This window comes from Osmerus eperlanus, chromosome 4, assembly GCF_963692335.1.
Source record: "Osmerus eperlanus chromosome 4, fOsmEpe2.1, whole genome shotgun sequence".
Lineage (NCBI taxonomy): Eukaryota > Metazoa > Chordata > Actinopteri > Osmeriformes > Osmeridae > Osmerus > Osmerus eperlanus.
The window spans coordinates 5,813,816-5,830,038 of NC_085021.1; the positions used below are offsets into that span (position 1 = coordinate 5,813,816).

The following is a 16,223-nucleotide window of genomic DNA, read 5'->3' on the forward strand; positions in this document are numbered from 1 at the left end:
AGACACAGGGCCCAGACACGTTAAGCTGAAGAGCTACCCACAGGACAGCTTTGGTGCTCAGAACAGGTCATTTCACCACAGCTGGTTTGAGAAGCACAGTTGGTTGGAATATTCAGTCAACCATAATGCAGCTTTCTGCTTTCCATGTAGATTGTTTGGCAAAAACATCAAACATGATGCTTTGGTCAGTAGTGGTTGCAATAACTTGAAGAAAGCATTGTTTATCTTTGGCAAGCACGAGATGGCACAGACACATAGGGACCGTGTTGTTGCATGGCAAAGCTACCAGGCAACTACCCGACAGGGAAACGTTGCACAGATGATAGCATCTGCACATGCAAGTGAGATAGTAGAGAGAAGGGAGTATCTTAGGGTAATTGTTGCAGTCGCCTCCATGTTAGGGTGACAGGGACTCCCTTTTTGTGGCAGTGATAAAGGCCAAGACAGCACAACAGAGGCAACTTTCTTGCTTGCATGGTACTTTTAAAGGAGTTTGATCCTTTTCTTCAGAATCATAACCCTCCCTCAAATGCTACCTACAGTCAGGTCTATAAATATTTGGACATTGACACAATTTTCATCATTTTGGGTCCGTGTACCTTGTGGCCATTGGTTTTTCTATTTTGCAACCCGTGTTGACAAACGCAATATAGGGCCGTAATATCGTTTTGTCACTTTAGTAAGTCGAACACACATTTAAGTATAACGGCTTGTTTTTGGTTGTTTCGGGTTTTTTTTAAATAATGAAATAACCATATAACACAAATGGTATAACGAGCCATTAATCGTTGTTTTGATTATTCCATATCCTTTATGCTGATATCTGCAAAAGATGAAAAATAGTAATATCGTAATATCGATTTGTCCATTTCGGAAGTCAGAACCAGATGATGGGGAAATGCGTGGTATCCGTTGTTTTATTTTGGAATAACGGAATAACCATATAACACAAATGGTATTACGAGCCATTTACTCGTTTGTTTGATTATTCCATATCCTTTATGATGGTATCTGCAAAAAATGAAAAATAGCCTCGTAATATCGTTTTGTCCATTTTGGATGTCAGAACCAGATTATGGGGAAAGGCTTGGTTTCCGTTGTTTTGTTTCATTTTGGAATTACGGAATATCCATATAACACAAACGGTATAACGAGCCATTTACTCATTTGTTTGATCGGCCGTATTATGCATACTGGCACAAGTGAAAAAGAGAGAGAGGGGGAAAAATGTGAAACTATTGGGGGTGTTATTACTTGCGAACACCAGAGGGCAGCAACGACTAGCTTTAAAAAAATTTTTTCCTGTGATCTGCAGGCCTACAATCTTGACGACATGTCGTCGACTTTGGGGAGTTGTCCAGCTCTTTCCACGTTCCAGTAGTAGAAGACACACACACCAAACTGAAGGCACATGTTGACCGCGTTTGCTAGTTGCTACTTAGTTAATAAATCTTTGATGAACCCAAGTTTCTTTAATATATATTAAGTTTCTTTAATATATATTAGAAACATTACAAGACGGGGCTCCAGTGTGTGTTCAAACAAGGCCAAAAGTGCCAGACGGTATCAATCACACCCGTGCAAGTAACACCACGCCCCAACCCTCCCTCCCCCCACCTAAATGACGCTTTCAGTTCTGTTGTACGTCTTAATTAGGTGCATTGAGGCAATCATAGTAAGAAAGTTTAGGTCATGTGGGCTACCTTTGCAGTTTATATAGACACACAACTGACAGAGGCACTGTTGTGGATCCTTTTTTTTTAAAGTTCTGATCATATTCCAAATTCAACTTCTTCAAAGTCCAAAAAAAGCACGGAGCAGCAACGAGAGGGTTCCCAGGAAAATCTGATTTCCCTTTTGTCTGTGCTTCACCTTTTATATCCAACAAATTACACCCCTGAACTTTTAAAACAGATCTATTGGCCTACTACAATTGTAAATATCCTATGACTTCTGCTCCAATTGGGCCTTGATGCAATGCCATCAAATAGTTTCTGCTGTTTCTGCCACGTTTTTGGGGACTAACCAGGGACCAAACCAGTAACTTGTGCCCAGTTCCTCTATTCTGCCCTACTACATGTGTTTTCCCACACCAGTTGCAATCAACCCTGGGTTATAGCCCTTCACCATTGCATGGTGCCATTCATTCTTCACAGGTCACACCCATCAAGTCAAAGTGAAAAGTAACCTGTCTCTGTGTGGTGTGTGTGTCCTGCAGGCTGTGTCTGGCATACGGTGGTTCGGACATTACACGCTGTTTCTTCTGGCTTCTGCAGAGGGCAGGCTTTCCATACAGGGACTGTCAGCTCTCCAGCAGGCTAGACTGTCAGCTACTACAGCAACTCAAGGAGGTCTTCTGTCACCTGGACCAGGTACCAACCAGGGCCATGCCCAGATCAGCACCTACTACTCCTATACCCCACCATCAAGCTTTACACCCTACACACTAACCCTACATGGTACACACTACTCCTATACTTTGCCATAATTTCTTATTCCTTAAACATACAGTACACAGTAGACACACATTTACATTTATTCATTTAGCTGCTGCTTGTATCCAAAGCGACTTCCAAGAGAGAGCTTTACAAAAGTGCATAGGTCACTGATCATAACAACGAGATAGCCCCAAACATTGCGGGCAGCCAAAACATGAAGCACACATTGTGAAAAAACAGTGTTTCCCCTACCATTATATTAGGGGGGCGCCCCGCCCCCCTAACGGTATACTTTTTTTTTAAATCGATTTTTATATATATATATAGCGCCCGATCACAAAATAAGTCATTTAAGGTTACCTTTCCCTATAAAACAGGTCTATAGCTTGCTCTTTTATTAAACAAACTAAATCGCCGTATGTTATTTATCTTATTTACACAACGGCGTGTCATTTACATTTAGTCATTTAGCAGACGCTCTTATCCAGAGCGACTTACAGTAGGTACAGGGACATTCCCCCCAAGGCAAGTAGGGTGAAGTGTCTTGCCCAAGGACACAACGTCATTTGGCACGGCCGGCAATCGAACTGGCAACCTTCAGATTACTAGCCCGATTCCCTAACCGCTCAGCCACCTGACTCCCATTTCTGCCTCTACATGGTCGGGCAACCATGTCTCTTTTCAGGACATCTCAGGACTACAAGACCATGAGTTCCGCACACGTTTCCCAGAGGCCCCAGCTCTTCTCTACCAGATTCGACTAGGAGACGAAAAGCTCCAAGTACCCACTGCTCCTCCTCCACGGCCTCCCAGTCACTCACCTTCTTTAACCACACATGGTCCTCTTTCCTTACCGATACTTAGCATATCGAATGTGTGTGCCCGTGTGTTCCCAGGCCTCCATGGCTCTGTTCTACCCCAGCATGTTTGGGATAGTAGGCCAGAAGATGACGTCATTACAGTACCGTTCCCAAGGCGACTCGGAAGACCCTCACGATGAGCACTACCTGCTTGGAACCCAGAGCAAACAGGACCAGGTAGCATATGCGTCGAGCAGTGTGTCCTTTAGGATTTTTTTTTTTTTAGCAGTGGGGGCAGGTCTGTCCGAACAACAACCACCCCCCTCCCCTCAGCCGAAACGAAGTTCACTATATTTCGGAGCAGGCTAATGTAATAGTCTACTGTCTAACAGCTTATGTAATATTGCACATATTTTTGTCCTATTTCCCCTAAAGCAATAAGGTTAGGCAACTTAAAGACACCCCTTCCCCTCATAAAGTATGTTCTAAATGGCATAAATGCTGCCAATTAATAATTGACGTAACAACTTATTGTAAATGGTCAGTAGCCTATTCTAACGATTAAGTTAGGCCACTCTAAAGCACGTGTACACTGTCTGCTTGCAAGAACTATAGACTAATACAATAACAGGCTTGAATGAACTGACATAAGTTATAGGACTTACTGTTCTCAAGAACGCACAGTGAAGCGCGTGTCCGTGCTATTCTCCGACATGCACTCTAACAATCACTGCTGATAGACGGCCTTTTGTACAGCCCTATTTCTGATACCGTAGCGGCAGAAATGTAGCCATTTAGGGCTAAATCAACATAGAGGAAACACTGCGTCTAGACACGCCTTAGGAGACACACACACACAAACCGCTGTGTACACAGCGGAAACGAACCGTCTCTCCTCTGTCCCTCCCAGTCAGCTAAAGGATCAGCAGACCGCAAGTCCCTTCCCAAAGCAGGGGGTCTGGAGGGGGAGCTGGGCGTCCAGGGCGGGGGGGACCCCTCTGACCCCCGTGGGGGTGGGGGCCACAGCCAGGAGGTAGAGCTGGGCCCCTCCCAGAGTGAATGTCTGCTGGGAGGGGCCGAGCTGGAGGAGTCCCCCTCCGCCTTGCTGTCCAGGAAGACGGCCATGTCCCAGTTTGAGGGCAAGGCCCTGGGCCTGGATAAAGCCATCCTCCACAGCATCGACTGCTGCGGTGAGTCCCCTCCACAGTCCCCTCCCCTCACATAGTTGGAGGAGCCTTTAAACAGTACTTAATTCAGTGCTCTATTACCTGTTGTTAATGTTATATTAATATGTTGTGTTGCTGTTTGTCATGTTATGTAATTTACATTCATGTATTTACAGTTAGGTCCATAAATATTTGGACATTGACACAATTTTCATCATTTTGGCTCTGTATACCACCACAATGGATTTGAAATGAAACAATCAAGATGTGCTTTAAGTGCAGACTTTCAGCTTTAATTTCAGGGTATTTACATCCAAATCAGGTGAACGGTGTAGGAATTACAACACATTTGATATGTGGCCCCCCCCTTTTTAAGGGACCAAAAGTAATTGGACAATTGGCTGCTCAGCTGTTCCATGGCCAGGTGTATGTTATTCCCTCATGGGAGTTCGTTATTTTATTGACAAGGAGCAGATAAAAGGTCTAGAGTTAATTTCAAGTATGGTATTTGTGTTTGGAATCTGTTGCTGTCAACTCTCAATATGAAGTCCAAAGAGCTGTCACCATCAGTGAAGCAAGCCATCGTTAGGCTGAAAAATCAAAACAAACCTATCAGAGAGATAGCAAAAACATTAGGTGTGGCCAAATCAACTGTTTGGTACATTTTTAAGAAGAAAGAACGCACTGGTGAGCTTAGCAACACCAAAAGACCCGGAAGACCACGGAAAACAACTGTGGTGGATGACAGAACAATTCTTTCCCTGGTGAAGAAAAACCCCTTCACAACAGTTGGCCAGATCAAGAACACTCTCCAGGAGGTAGGCGTATCTGTGTCAAAGTCAAAAATTAAGAGAAGACTTCACCAGAGTAAATACAGAGGGTTCACCACAAGATGTAAACCATTGGTGAGTCTCAAAAACAGGAAGACAAGATTAGAGTTTGCCAAAAAACATCTAAAAGACCCTGTACAGTTCTGGAACAACATCCTATGGACAGATGAGACCAAGATCAACTTGTACCAGATTGATGGGAAGAGAAGAGTATGGAGAAGGGAAGGAACTGCTCATGATCCAAAGCATACCACCTCATCAGTGAAGCATGGTGGAGGTAGTGTTATGGCGTGGGCATGTATGGCTGCCAATGTAACTGGTTCCCTTGTATTTATCGATGATGTGACTGCTGACAAAAGCAGTAGGATGAATTGTGTTTCTGGCAATATTATCTGCTCAGATTCAGCCAAATGCTTCAGAACTCATAGGACGGCGCTTCACAGTGCGGATGGACAATGACCCGAAGCATACTGCGAAAGCAACCAAAGAGTTTTTTAAGGCAAAGAAGTGGAATGTTCTGCAATGGACAAGTCAATCACCTGACCTAAATCCAATTGAGCATGCATTTCACTTGCTAAAGACAAAACTGAAGGGAAAATGCCCCAAGAACAAGCAGGAACTGAAGACAGTTGCAGTAGAGGCCTGGCAGAGCATCAGCAGGGACGAAACCCAGCGTCTGGTGATGTCTATGGGTTCCAGACTTCAGGCTGTCATTGACTGCAAAGGATTTGCAACCAAGTATTAAAAGTGACAATTAGATTTATGATTATGTTAGTTTGTCCAATTATTTTTGGTCCCTTAAAAAGGGGGGGGCCACATATAAAATGTGTTGTAATTCCTACACCGTTCACCTGATTTGGATGTAAATACCCTGAAATTAAAGCTGAAAGTCTGAAGCACATCTTGATTGTTTCATTTCAAATCCATTGTGGTGGTATACAGAGCCAAAATGATGAAAATTGTGTCAATGTCCAAATATTTATGGACCTAACTGTATGTATTATTGTTATGAATTTATTGTAACATGTATTTATTTAGCAGACCTGTTTATCCATAGCGACAGAAACAGTGAACATAGTACAGCAGATAATTAAAGTAATTACTTATCTGCCTGTATGAAATGTGTGTGTGTGTATATATTTTTATTTTTAATTTCCGTTTAGCGTCAGACGAGACGAAGCGTAAGATGTACAGCTCCATCCTGGTGGTGGGCGGCGGCCTGATGTTCCACCGTGCCCAGGACTTCCTGTTACACCGCATCATCAACAAGATGCCGCCTTCCTTCCGACGGCTGGCTGAAAACGTGGAGGTCATCACCCGCCCCAAGGCAAGTTGGGAACGCCCTGAGACTGGTTCCATCTACTGGGTTCCTCCTTTTACCCCTAATTTTAATTAATTCAAAATTATTAATATAATATAGTTTTAAAATTTATTTTAAGAAGGGGGGTGGCATTTCTGCCTTTTTATTATTTTATGATAGTGTATTTGGAGAGGACAGGAAATATGGGGAGAGAGAGACAGGCGGTAAAGGGCCTGGGCCGGATTCGAACCCAGGCCACTAAGAGGACAGCCTACATGGTGCCCCACCCCTTTCATCTCTGGCCTACTTGGGGAAGAACGTGGAATCCCAAACTGATTTGATCACACACACGTCTGGACCTCGTGGCTTCTCTGCATTCCATTCAAATGCAGGCTTTCCGGATCTGACGGGGCTGTTTGTTTTATGTCCCGGTGCAGGACATGGACCCACGCCTGATCTCGTGGAAGGGTGGTGCCGTGCTGGCGTGTCTGGACACCACCCAGGAGATGTGGATCCACCAGAGGGAGTGGCAGCGCTTCGGGGTGCGTATGCTCCGAGAGAGGGCCGCCTTCGTCTGGTGACCCCTGACCCCGCCCAGCGGACTCTGCTGGAGTTGGGGTCTCGAGGCCAACCACCTCCACAGCAGGACACACTGGACCCACCCTGACTGAGGGGATGAGGACTTCAAGATCACTGTACAGTAACTATGGCCTTGTCAGGTCATATAAACCTGTGTGTACTTGACTCATGGAGTCTTGAACTGTAATAGTATCTATGGTCACAGCTGTTAGGATGTACCATTTCAGGTTGCAGTTCTGACATTCATCGTAGAGATTGTTTGGATATATTTTTGGCTACATGGAGACTAATCTTCCAAATGTCGTATTCCTAATGAATACATGTTGTTTGTCTTTGTGGAATAAAGTGAATGTTTTTTCCAACTGTCATATATATTTTAGTACCCAGAAACCTATGCATGGCATATCCCTGATCAAACCTCCCCCATAACCAATCATTAACCAGTTTCCCACTGTGTGGAACAGTTAAATCAGGTCCAGAGTTAGATATTAACATTTGCCTTTCCTTCCTCATAAAAGTCAACTGTAAAACTACAGCACTGAATTGACAGCGTACCCGGAGGTGATATTTCAACATGACTACACTTTATTTAGCAGGGGATACAAAAAAAACAGATGAATGACTAGAGTGACATTGAGTGTGACAGGAACAGGAAGCTGCTGTGTCAGCCCCCCCGGTTCCTACGCTGAGGAATTCCCAGGGTGGTGTCAAGAGTCTGCCAGAGGCAGAAGCAGCCAATGAGGAGGGGGTCTGGCACGATGACATCGTTGATCAGGCTCATGGCCGGAGACTGCCACCGTGCACTAGCCCACGCCTACACAGCAGGTGTAGGCGTTTACCTGTAGGGGAGAGGAGACACAGTACAGGCTTAAATCCTGCATGTAGTGGTAGAAGTGTGTTGTACAATGATACTAATTATTAAAAATAATTATATTTGTAATGCGCCTTTCTTTCACTCAAAGCGCTAAATAACACAGTGCTCTTAAAACAGAGGCAATGACAGTGTATACATTGAGAGATGCTTTGGATATTTCCTTCTCCACTTGTGTAGTCTTCCTCACCTTCCTCATCCTCCTCCTCCCATGGGGGGGGCGCTGGGCCCTCCTCCGTGGTTTATCCTGCCCATTCGCCTGCGGCCTCCCGGGGGCCCTGGGGGTCTGTACAGACGACAGCATTCAGACAGCCAGCAAGCTAACACGGACGCTGATGTATTGTGGCTAAGCGGGGGGGGAGTATTATGATGACAAAAAGCCCACATCCTTCATTCAAACTGCTGGAAAGATGCACAACAATGAAACTAACAAATGTTCTGCTTTCTCAAACAAAAACTCTGCCTATCACTTGGTAATATGAACGATTGTATTCAAATATGATAAACAGCACGCCCAATTCTTGTCTGAACTTTGGTGCTTTCTTCCAGCTCAAGTTTGATTGACAGTGGCTTCCCAAAATAACCCAAGGAGGAAGGCCTGCCTTGCCAAAGGCGATTGGCTGGAACAGGATTTCTGGAACATAACTAGACGCTAGTGGACGGCTCCAAAAATAGGAAATTGGCATTCCACTAGCACTGAGCTATCTATGTTGCTCCACAACTCTCAGGGCCTCAGTAGCTTACACAGCATGTTTACCGAAACATCATCTCGGTTGTTTACAAAAATACCTCAACAGCGCCCCTATGTACAGTCATAGTATCAAGAGGCCATATTAGATAAATGGCTGTGGTTGTGTGGAAATCTGTTTGAATGGGAGGGTGGCCAAAGCAAATAAACCATGAGCTTGCATACTGCTTGACAGTTGGTTCCTAGGCTATACTCTTAACCATTGTGCTGCTTTCGGGTCACATGATCCAAACGAACCATCGTTGTGTCTACCCAATTTTACCCAATACAAAAACAAATAAAAATCTGGTCTGAGACAGCCCAACGGTTAAAAGAAAATGCTTCACTTTGTTTTTGTATGCGGTAAAGTTGTCGCAATACGACGGTGGGTCACAACGACTGATGGGTCAGAATGACCCGAAGATAACGCAAGGGTTAAGAACAACACGAAAGTTAGGAATGATAGTCAGACAGGAGAGTTAGGTATGATGTAGTCAGACAGGAAGGTTATGTATGATGTAGTCAGACAGGAAGGTTATGTATGATGTAGTCAGACAGGGAAGTTATGTATGATGTAGTCAGACAGGAGAGTTAGGTATGATGTAGTCAGACAGGAAGGTTATGTATGATGTAGTCAGACAGGAGAGTTATGTATGATGTAGTCAGACAGGAAGGTTATGTATGATGTAGTCAGACAGGAGAGTTATGTATGATGTAGTCAGACAGGAGAGTTAGGTATGATGTAGTCAGACAGGAAGGTTATGTATGATGTAGTCAGACAGGAGAGTTAGGTATGATGTACGTAGGTACATCTGGTACCGTGGTAGCCGCCACGGTACCAGAAATAGGGCTGTACAAAATATTAGGCCTCTATCAGCAGTAATTGTTAGAGTGCATTTCGGAGAATTGCACGGACACGCGCTTCACACCGCAGTTGAGATTGCGTGTGTGCGTCCTTGAGAACTGTAAGTCGTATCACTTATGTTGTCAGTTCATTTAAGCCTGTTATTGTATTAGTCTATAGTTCTTGCTAATTTAAATAAAGTTAACTGGTGATTTTCGTTGTTTGTATTCTTCCCCGGGCTAGCTAAATTGCACGTCTGTTGATTCTATAGCGATTGATGCCTTTGCTCACTTTAGTATTTTAAGTGCATTATTATGCTGAAGTAGTTTTAATTAATAGTGGGTTTATTGTTATTATTTGCTACAGAATGCTTAGCCTATCAAGATCAAATGAAGCAGACAGTGTACATGCTTTTGAGTAGGCTACCATAATTTACAATACGTTGTTATGTCAATTATTAATTGTCAGCATTTATGCCATTTAGAACATACTTTGTGAGTGGAAGGTCTCTTTAAGTAGCCTAACCTTATTGCTTTATGGGAAATAGAAAGAAAATATGTGCAATATTACATTAGCTATTACATTAACTAATAATAATTAATTGCTGCACTTGATACAGGAACAATGATACCAAGCAATGCACGAGTATAGGCTTTCTTACAGCATGCCATTGTGTAACACACTTCGAAAACGAAAGTAAGTAAGTGCGTAATGTATGTATTCTATTGCCCGGGAATTAGCATTCACAAAAAGTGTTTCTACTGTTGTTTTGTTATAAAAACGTGCTATAAGCCACTTCAAAATATAAACCACACCACCACAAGAAAAATGAGGAGTTAGATATGATGTAGTCAGACAGGAGAGTTAGATATGATGTAGTCAGACAGTAGAGTTAGGTATGATGTAGTCAGACAGGAACACAGGAGAGTTAGGTATGATGTAGTCAGACAGTAGAGTTAGGTATGATGTAGTCAGACAGGAACACAGGAGAGTTAGGTATGATGTAGTCAGACAGGAAGGTTAGGTATGATGTAGTCAGACAGCAAGGTTAGGTATGATGTAGTCAGACAGTAGTTATATGTAATGTAGTCAGACAGGAGTTAGGTATGATATAGTCAGACAGGAAGGTTAGGTATGATGTAGTCAGACAGGAACACAGGAGAGTTAGGTATGATGTAGTCAGACAGGAACACAGGAGAGTTAGGTATGATGTAGTCAGACAGGAAGGTTAGGTATGATATAGTCAGACAGGAACACAGGAGAGTTAGGTATGATGTAGTCAGACAGGAAGGTTAGGTATGATGTAGTCAGACAGGAACACAGGAGAGTTAGGTATGATGTAGTCAGACAGGAATGTTAGGTATGATGTAGTCAGACAGGAAGGTTAGGTATGATGTAGTCAGACAGGAACATGGCTGCTCACCCTCTGCCATCAGTTAAGCGAGAGGTGGAGCCAGCTTTGCCATCCTTCGTCAGGTCTGGCTGAACCAGCGTCTGAAAACTAACACAGAACACATATATATTGGGGTTTAGTGAACACAGTTCACTAGTGATCCTTTAGGGTTGTTTACCTGTAGGCTGAAACCATAGGTAGGGTTGTGCAATCCTATCCTATCCACAAAGTCTATACTTACAACAGGCCGATAAACTCCACAGCCCCCCAAAACAAGTCACTGAAAAAGGATAATCGCCACGGTGACTGGGTCCTGTTGTCCAGAACCTGACCTGAGGAAAAAAGAAAAAATGGCTTCACCAACGAGCTTGAGGAGATCAGTTTAGCTTGCTAAGACTCGGCACGTTGGGTCAGCTTATTACTGAACATCAGATTGTAGCGTTAAAAGACACGACACTGTAAACATTACTTACAAACAGTTGTGAAAAAAGAGCTAGACGCCTGTTTGTGTATGGGGTACTAGCAAAATTCGTGCTAATCTAGCACGCGAGCTAGCATTATATCAAAGTGGTCAGTTAGGTCTGCCAGTAGGTTAGAGACTACATATTATTGTGTGGGTTGATAAGGACGTTGCAACGACGTTGCAACTATAAAAATATATATTTTACCGTGTTTAGAAACTCACCGTTGGACACGTACACCATCTCTGCGACACAGACCTGATGTTTACGTCCGGTTGGAGCCACTTCCGCATCCGCTAAATTTACCGAAAACTGCAGTTTTAGTTCTGTCCAGCAGATGGCAATCCCTACACAACCCATTGAAAAAGGTGTCTAGCTGTTCAATGGATACAAAACCCCGCCAATTAAACATTTGGACGAAACCTAACTACACAACTGTCTGTAATGCACTGCTTGCTTGTTGACCAAAAGGGGCCAAAGGAATTGTCAAACACACTCTGCCATTCTTCTTTGGTCCCCCCAGGGTGGTGATAATGTTCTAATGTTCCTCCTGGCCTCTGACTCTGCTGAGCTCACAGTGTTGTGGGTGTTTGTGAGGTAATGGCTAAGCCTGGACAATGGATGATGACTGTCTGTATGCGAGTGTTTGTGTGAAGCCCATGTGTAGGGGGAAGTTCATGGCGCTCCTCTGTCTTGGTAATGCTGTGTGTGGGCTGGGGAGCGTTGGGGAGCGGGAAAGGAACCAACGGGTGTTTTCTAACAGAGGAGCACAAAGAGCCATTGAGGTGGGCTAGGTCTGGTTCTTCCCCTCTCTCTGGCCTCACACAGACCCACCAGGGCCGGAGGTTCTCCCGTGGACCCTCTTGTGGCCTGGTTCGGGCCTCGTTTCCGGTGCTTACCATCTATATCCTATTGCTATGCTGTACCCCCAGTTCCCCTACATGAAGAAGTCATGGATACCTCCGACAATACCCTCTGCCCTCCCTCCCCCCTAACATCTAACCCCTACCCTGGACTTGCCCTCCCCTGGTTGTGTGCCGGAATTCAAGGACAGAGGCTGAAAGCAAGAGGACATGACGTAGATGCGTTTGACTGTTTGTGTGTGTGTCAGCACCATTACTACTGTCTATTTCAGGGAGAGTGAATGGGATATGGTGTTGTTTGTGCGTGGGCGGGGGCTTCCCTGTGTCCATAAGGCCTGGTGGTTTAAACCTCAGCATCCTGCCTGTTGTCCCCCCACTCCATCTCTTCCTGTCTCTCATTCTATCCCTCCCATGTTTTCTTTGTCTCTTCTTTTCTACGAAAGAGCATTCTGTGTACACAGTGGTGCTCGCCAGCCTATGAACACAGGCCTGGCAGCCTAGGCCATTTTAGCAGCTCCCTTTTGATTCATTCTTTTACTTTTAAAGGCTGTTTGAACAGGAGGCCTTCATGTGAAGACTGACTGGCCTCTTATGTCAGCTCTCTGGGGGCTCTGACCTTTCCTCTGGTGCTGCTCTCTCTCCCTCTCCCGCTCTCTCTCTCTCTCTCTCTCTCTCTCTCTCTCTCTCTCTCTCTCTCTCTCTCTCTCTCTCTCTCTCTCTCTCTCTCTCTCTCTCTCTCTCTCTCTCTCTCTCTCTCTCTCTCTCTCTCTCACACTCTCTCTCTCTCTCTCTCTCTCTCTCTCTCTCTTTCTCTTTCCCCCTGTCTCTATCTGAAGGTTGATTCTAGAACCCTGTATGAGACTGTGCAAGGACTGACTTTCTTCTCTTTGTCAGAACAGGTGGCCCCATTGTCACTGTGGTGAGGTGACATTGTAGAGGCAAGGTAGAGGCAAGGATGTCTCACTCACAGCCTCAGAGAAGGACGAAGGAGTTTATATTTGTGCTTGTTTTATTACTGGGGATCGAGCAGAGCATGGGAATTATCTTTATCGCTGTAGTCCCCTCTCAGTGGTTTCTTCCCCCTCCCACGTCCTACAGAAACCCAGCTAGCCTGATCTGTCTTCCTCCCCCTTGCCTCTTCTCAGCATTGGCATGGTTCCATCTTTGTCAAGCCATCCCTCCATCCTCAAGACCTCATAGCCTGTGTGTGTGTGTGTGTGTCTCCATGTCGTCTCCACCTCTCGTACCAGAGAGGCTAGTGCCTTGCCCCCCCCCCCCCCCCACCCTGCAGGAAACCAGATTGACAATGTTGTTTACCTCTACTTGTTACTGTGTTGTTCCTGGTTGCCATGACGCTCCTCTCAGGTAGAGAATTAAACAGACGTTGATTGGGGGGTGTTACAGAGATCAATGATCAATGGCAAACTGCTGTTTGTTTAGGCAACATTCCTCCTTTAACAACTTTAGCTGTACATGAGGGCATGTGGACCAGGACCGGAAGGTCAATGGTTCAAATCTATACTGGTGTTGTGATCCCACATGCAAATTGTGGCTGCTATGCCCTTGAGAGACACTTGACTGTGAACATTTTGTCTGGTCTCACCCAGACAGACAGGACAGCCGTCGGTCTCAGGAGAAGGGTGACATAGGGCAAATGGGCACTTCTGTACCAGAACTTATCTTCACCATTGACTAAAGGCTGATAGTGGATGGAAAACAGGAGGCCAAAGATTCTAGTGCATTTTATGTACTCCAGAGAGGAGAGGAGAAAATAGGAGTGGATTGCTTTACCTGAAAGGTCCATTGTTCAGCTCTGCTGTAGTGTTAATGTGTAACTCCAGGCGTGAGTGTGTGTGTTTGTGTGTGTGTTACTCTTTGGTACAGGTATATTTGTGTCAGTTCGTTTTTTTTCAGAAATTCCTTTTCTTCTTCATCATCAAAGGAATAATTCACCAGACGCATTTCTGGTTTCCATAGCGACCAACAACTATTTGTACAGTGTTAAGTGATGCACTGATCTAGGTTGTGATAGGTGAGTTGACCTCAGTGAACATGGAAACAGATCAGGTTTTAGCCTGAAACTCTGATCTCCTGTCCTTTATCTCTGTCTTTATGTACATGGTTGTGTGAAGTGTGTGTGCATGTGTGTGTGAACGTGCTATATGGGAGGAAGTGTTTTCTACATGTGTTGTATAATTCCTTGATGAGAAACAGATAAATCTCTTTCATTAACTCAGCCAATCGCAGAAGTGATCCATGATCCTCTCCCAACCCTACTCTCAGTTTCACAGATGATGAATTGGTTGTGCGTGCGTGCGTCCAGGGGTGCATTTGTGTGAGTGTGTGATTGATGTACAGTACTCTTTGTCATCACGTCCCTAAACCTTCTCTGTATGATTAAAAAGAACCATTTGAAATCACACTTTTACAACGCTCATGAATATGATATGGTGTATGAAGTGATTAGAACACAAACGGGGTTCCATCGATGCCTCAGTCTAAGGCAGCCCCTCCTTGTCACTCTGTCTAGAACACATCCATTGTGTGGGCTGGGAAGAGATGAACCTGACACTGTGTCTACAACTCTCTTCGACCTCTCTGGACTTCTTGTACTCCTTCCATGTTGGGGTCATTAGGGACATAGTGTGTGTGTGTGTGTGTCTGGGAGTGTGTGTGGGTAGGGTGTGGACAGCGAGGGTGTGTGAGGATGTGCTTGTGTGTCTTTCATAAAAGCAGGATTGCCCTGGTGCCCTGTTCAGCCCAAAGACAAATACACAGGAGCTGAGCTGCACTTAATGAACAAATTGTGTGTGTGTGTGTGTGTGAAGTTGTGCATGCGTGTTTGTGTGCTGCCTGCCTGCATCACAGCTCATCAGCACATTTATTTCACAAGAGTTCTCCGCTTATGCTGGGGTGTTCTGGATGGTGTAGCAATGTGTGTGTTTGTGTGAAAGCGTGTGTGTTTATGGATGCGGTGGCTGCAGAATGTATAAACGATCTTATGTGTATTCATGAGGTGTAGGAGCCGCGTGCGCTCTGATCTCTCGAACATTCGAAACTGCTGAGCCATCAAAACACTGAGACCTCCTCTCCTCCTCCGTGCCTCCTCTCCTCCTCCACCTCCTCTATCGTCCTTCTTTCGCCATTGTTCTGTCTCTACTTTATTCTGGGGGGAAATCCACTCCCATCCCTTTTCCCTCCTTCCTCTTCATCTTTGCTGTAGTTCAGTCCCTCCATTCATGAGAGCCTGGTCCTGGTTCAAGTTCGTTCATCAGGCAGACCGCGAGACACAAAACCCACAACAAACCTCTTGACCCCACCCGCCCGGGTTAAGAAGTGACTCAAATCCAACAGACCCAACTGCCAATAAGGCCTGTTACAGTTCTTATTATCAACATGCTGTACCACCCTTCCCTCCCTCTATATTTATCACTACTCCCTCCTCCCTCCACCCCTCCCTCCATCCCTCCCACTCTCTCCTCATCAGTAGCCTGTCCGTGTAATCTGGTGTTTGGGCCCTGGAGGCTTGGTGGAGTTGCACAGAGAGGGAGAGGTTGCCCTGTAAGCAAACCTGGGAGACGAGAGAGGAATGGAGCACGGGGAGAAGTGAGGAAAGTTGAGGGAGGGAGGTAGGGAGGGAGGGAGGGAGGGGAAGGTGTAATGAATGAGAGACTGCAGAACTATCTGACCTCCTTTCTTTCCCTGTCCTCCCTTCAACAACCAACATTCTGGAACCATGGTGCACTTGAGGTCTGTGTACTTGAGACTGTGTGCGTGTGCGTGTGTGTATGTGTGAGTGAGTGAGTGTGTGTGTCTGTGTGTGGCCTAAGTGACAGAGTGGCAGGGTGATGGATAGGGTACTTTAGGGCAGGGCTACAAGCTCCTCTGAGCTAATTGGTTTTCCTGATTGAGCTTGATTGAATGAGAATGGCATGCGAAGAGGGTAGTCGT

General features: G+C 45.1%; 2 protein-coding genes across 2 annotated transcripts; one reads left to right on the forward strand and one right to left on the reverse strand.

Moving 5' to 3' along the window:
* Window positions 1-173: 173 nt before the first annotated feature.
* LOC134019527 (actin-related protein 8-like) lies at window positions 174-7,475 on the forward strand. The gene is made up of 7 exons (XM_062460488.1): window positions 174-184; window positions 2,219-2,372; window positions 3,124-3,219; window positions 3,335-3,475; window positions 4,149-4,428; window positions 6,398-6,561; window positions 6,972-7,475. The coding sequence occupies exons 1-7, from the start codon at window positions 174-176 to the stop codon at window positions 7,113-7,115; spliced, it is 990 nt and encodes a 329-aa protein (XP_062316472.1). The 3' UTR covers window positions 7,116-7,475.
* A 695-nt stretch (window positions 7,476-8,170) lies between these two features.
* Window positions 8,171-11,732, reverse strand: selenok (selenoprotein K). The gene is made up of 4 exons (XM_062458330.1): window positions 11,634-11,732; window positions 11,190-11,280; window positions 10,979-11,056; window positions 8,171-8,270 (listed from the first exon to the last, which is right to left on the reverse strand). Exons 1-4 carry the CDS (start codon window positions 11,650-11,652, stop codon window positions 8,171-8,173), a joined length of 288 nt encoding a protein of 95 aa, XP_062314314.1. The 5' UTR covers window positions 11,653-11,732.
* Between the last annotated feature and the right edge of the window lie 4,491 nt (window positions 11,733-16,223).

Bases quoted from the DNA above. Each gene is read 5' to 3' on its own strand.
- LOC134019527 (XM_062460488.1), top strand. The intron at 3,476-4,148 runs GTAGCATATGCG...TGTCCCTCCCAG, and splicing joins CCCAGAGCAAACAGGACCAG to TCAGCTAAAGGATCAGCAGA. The intron at 6,562-6,971 runs GCAAGTTGGGAA...GTCCCGGTGCAG, and splicing joins AGGTCATCACCCGCCCCAAG to GACATGGACCCACGCCTGAT.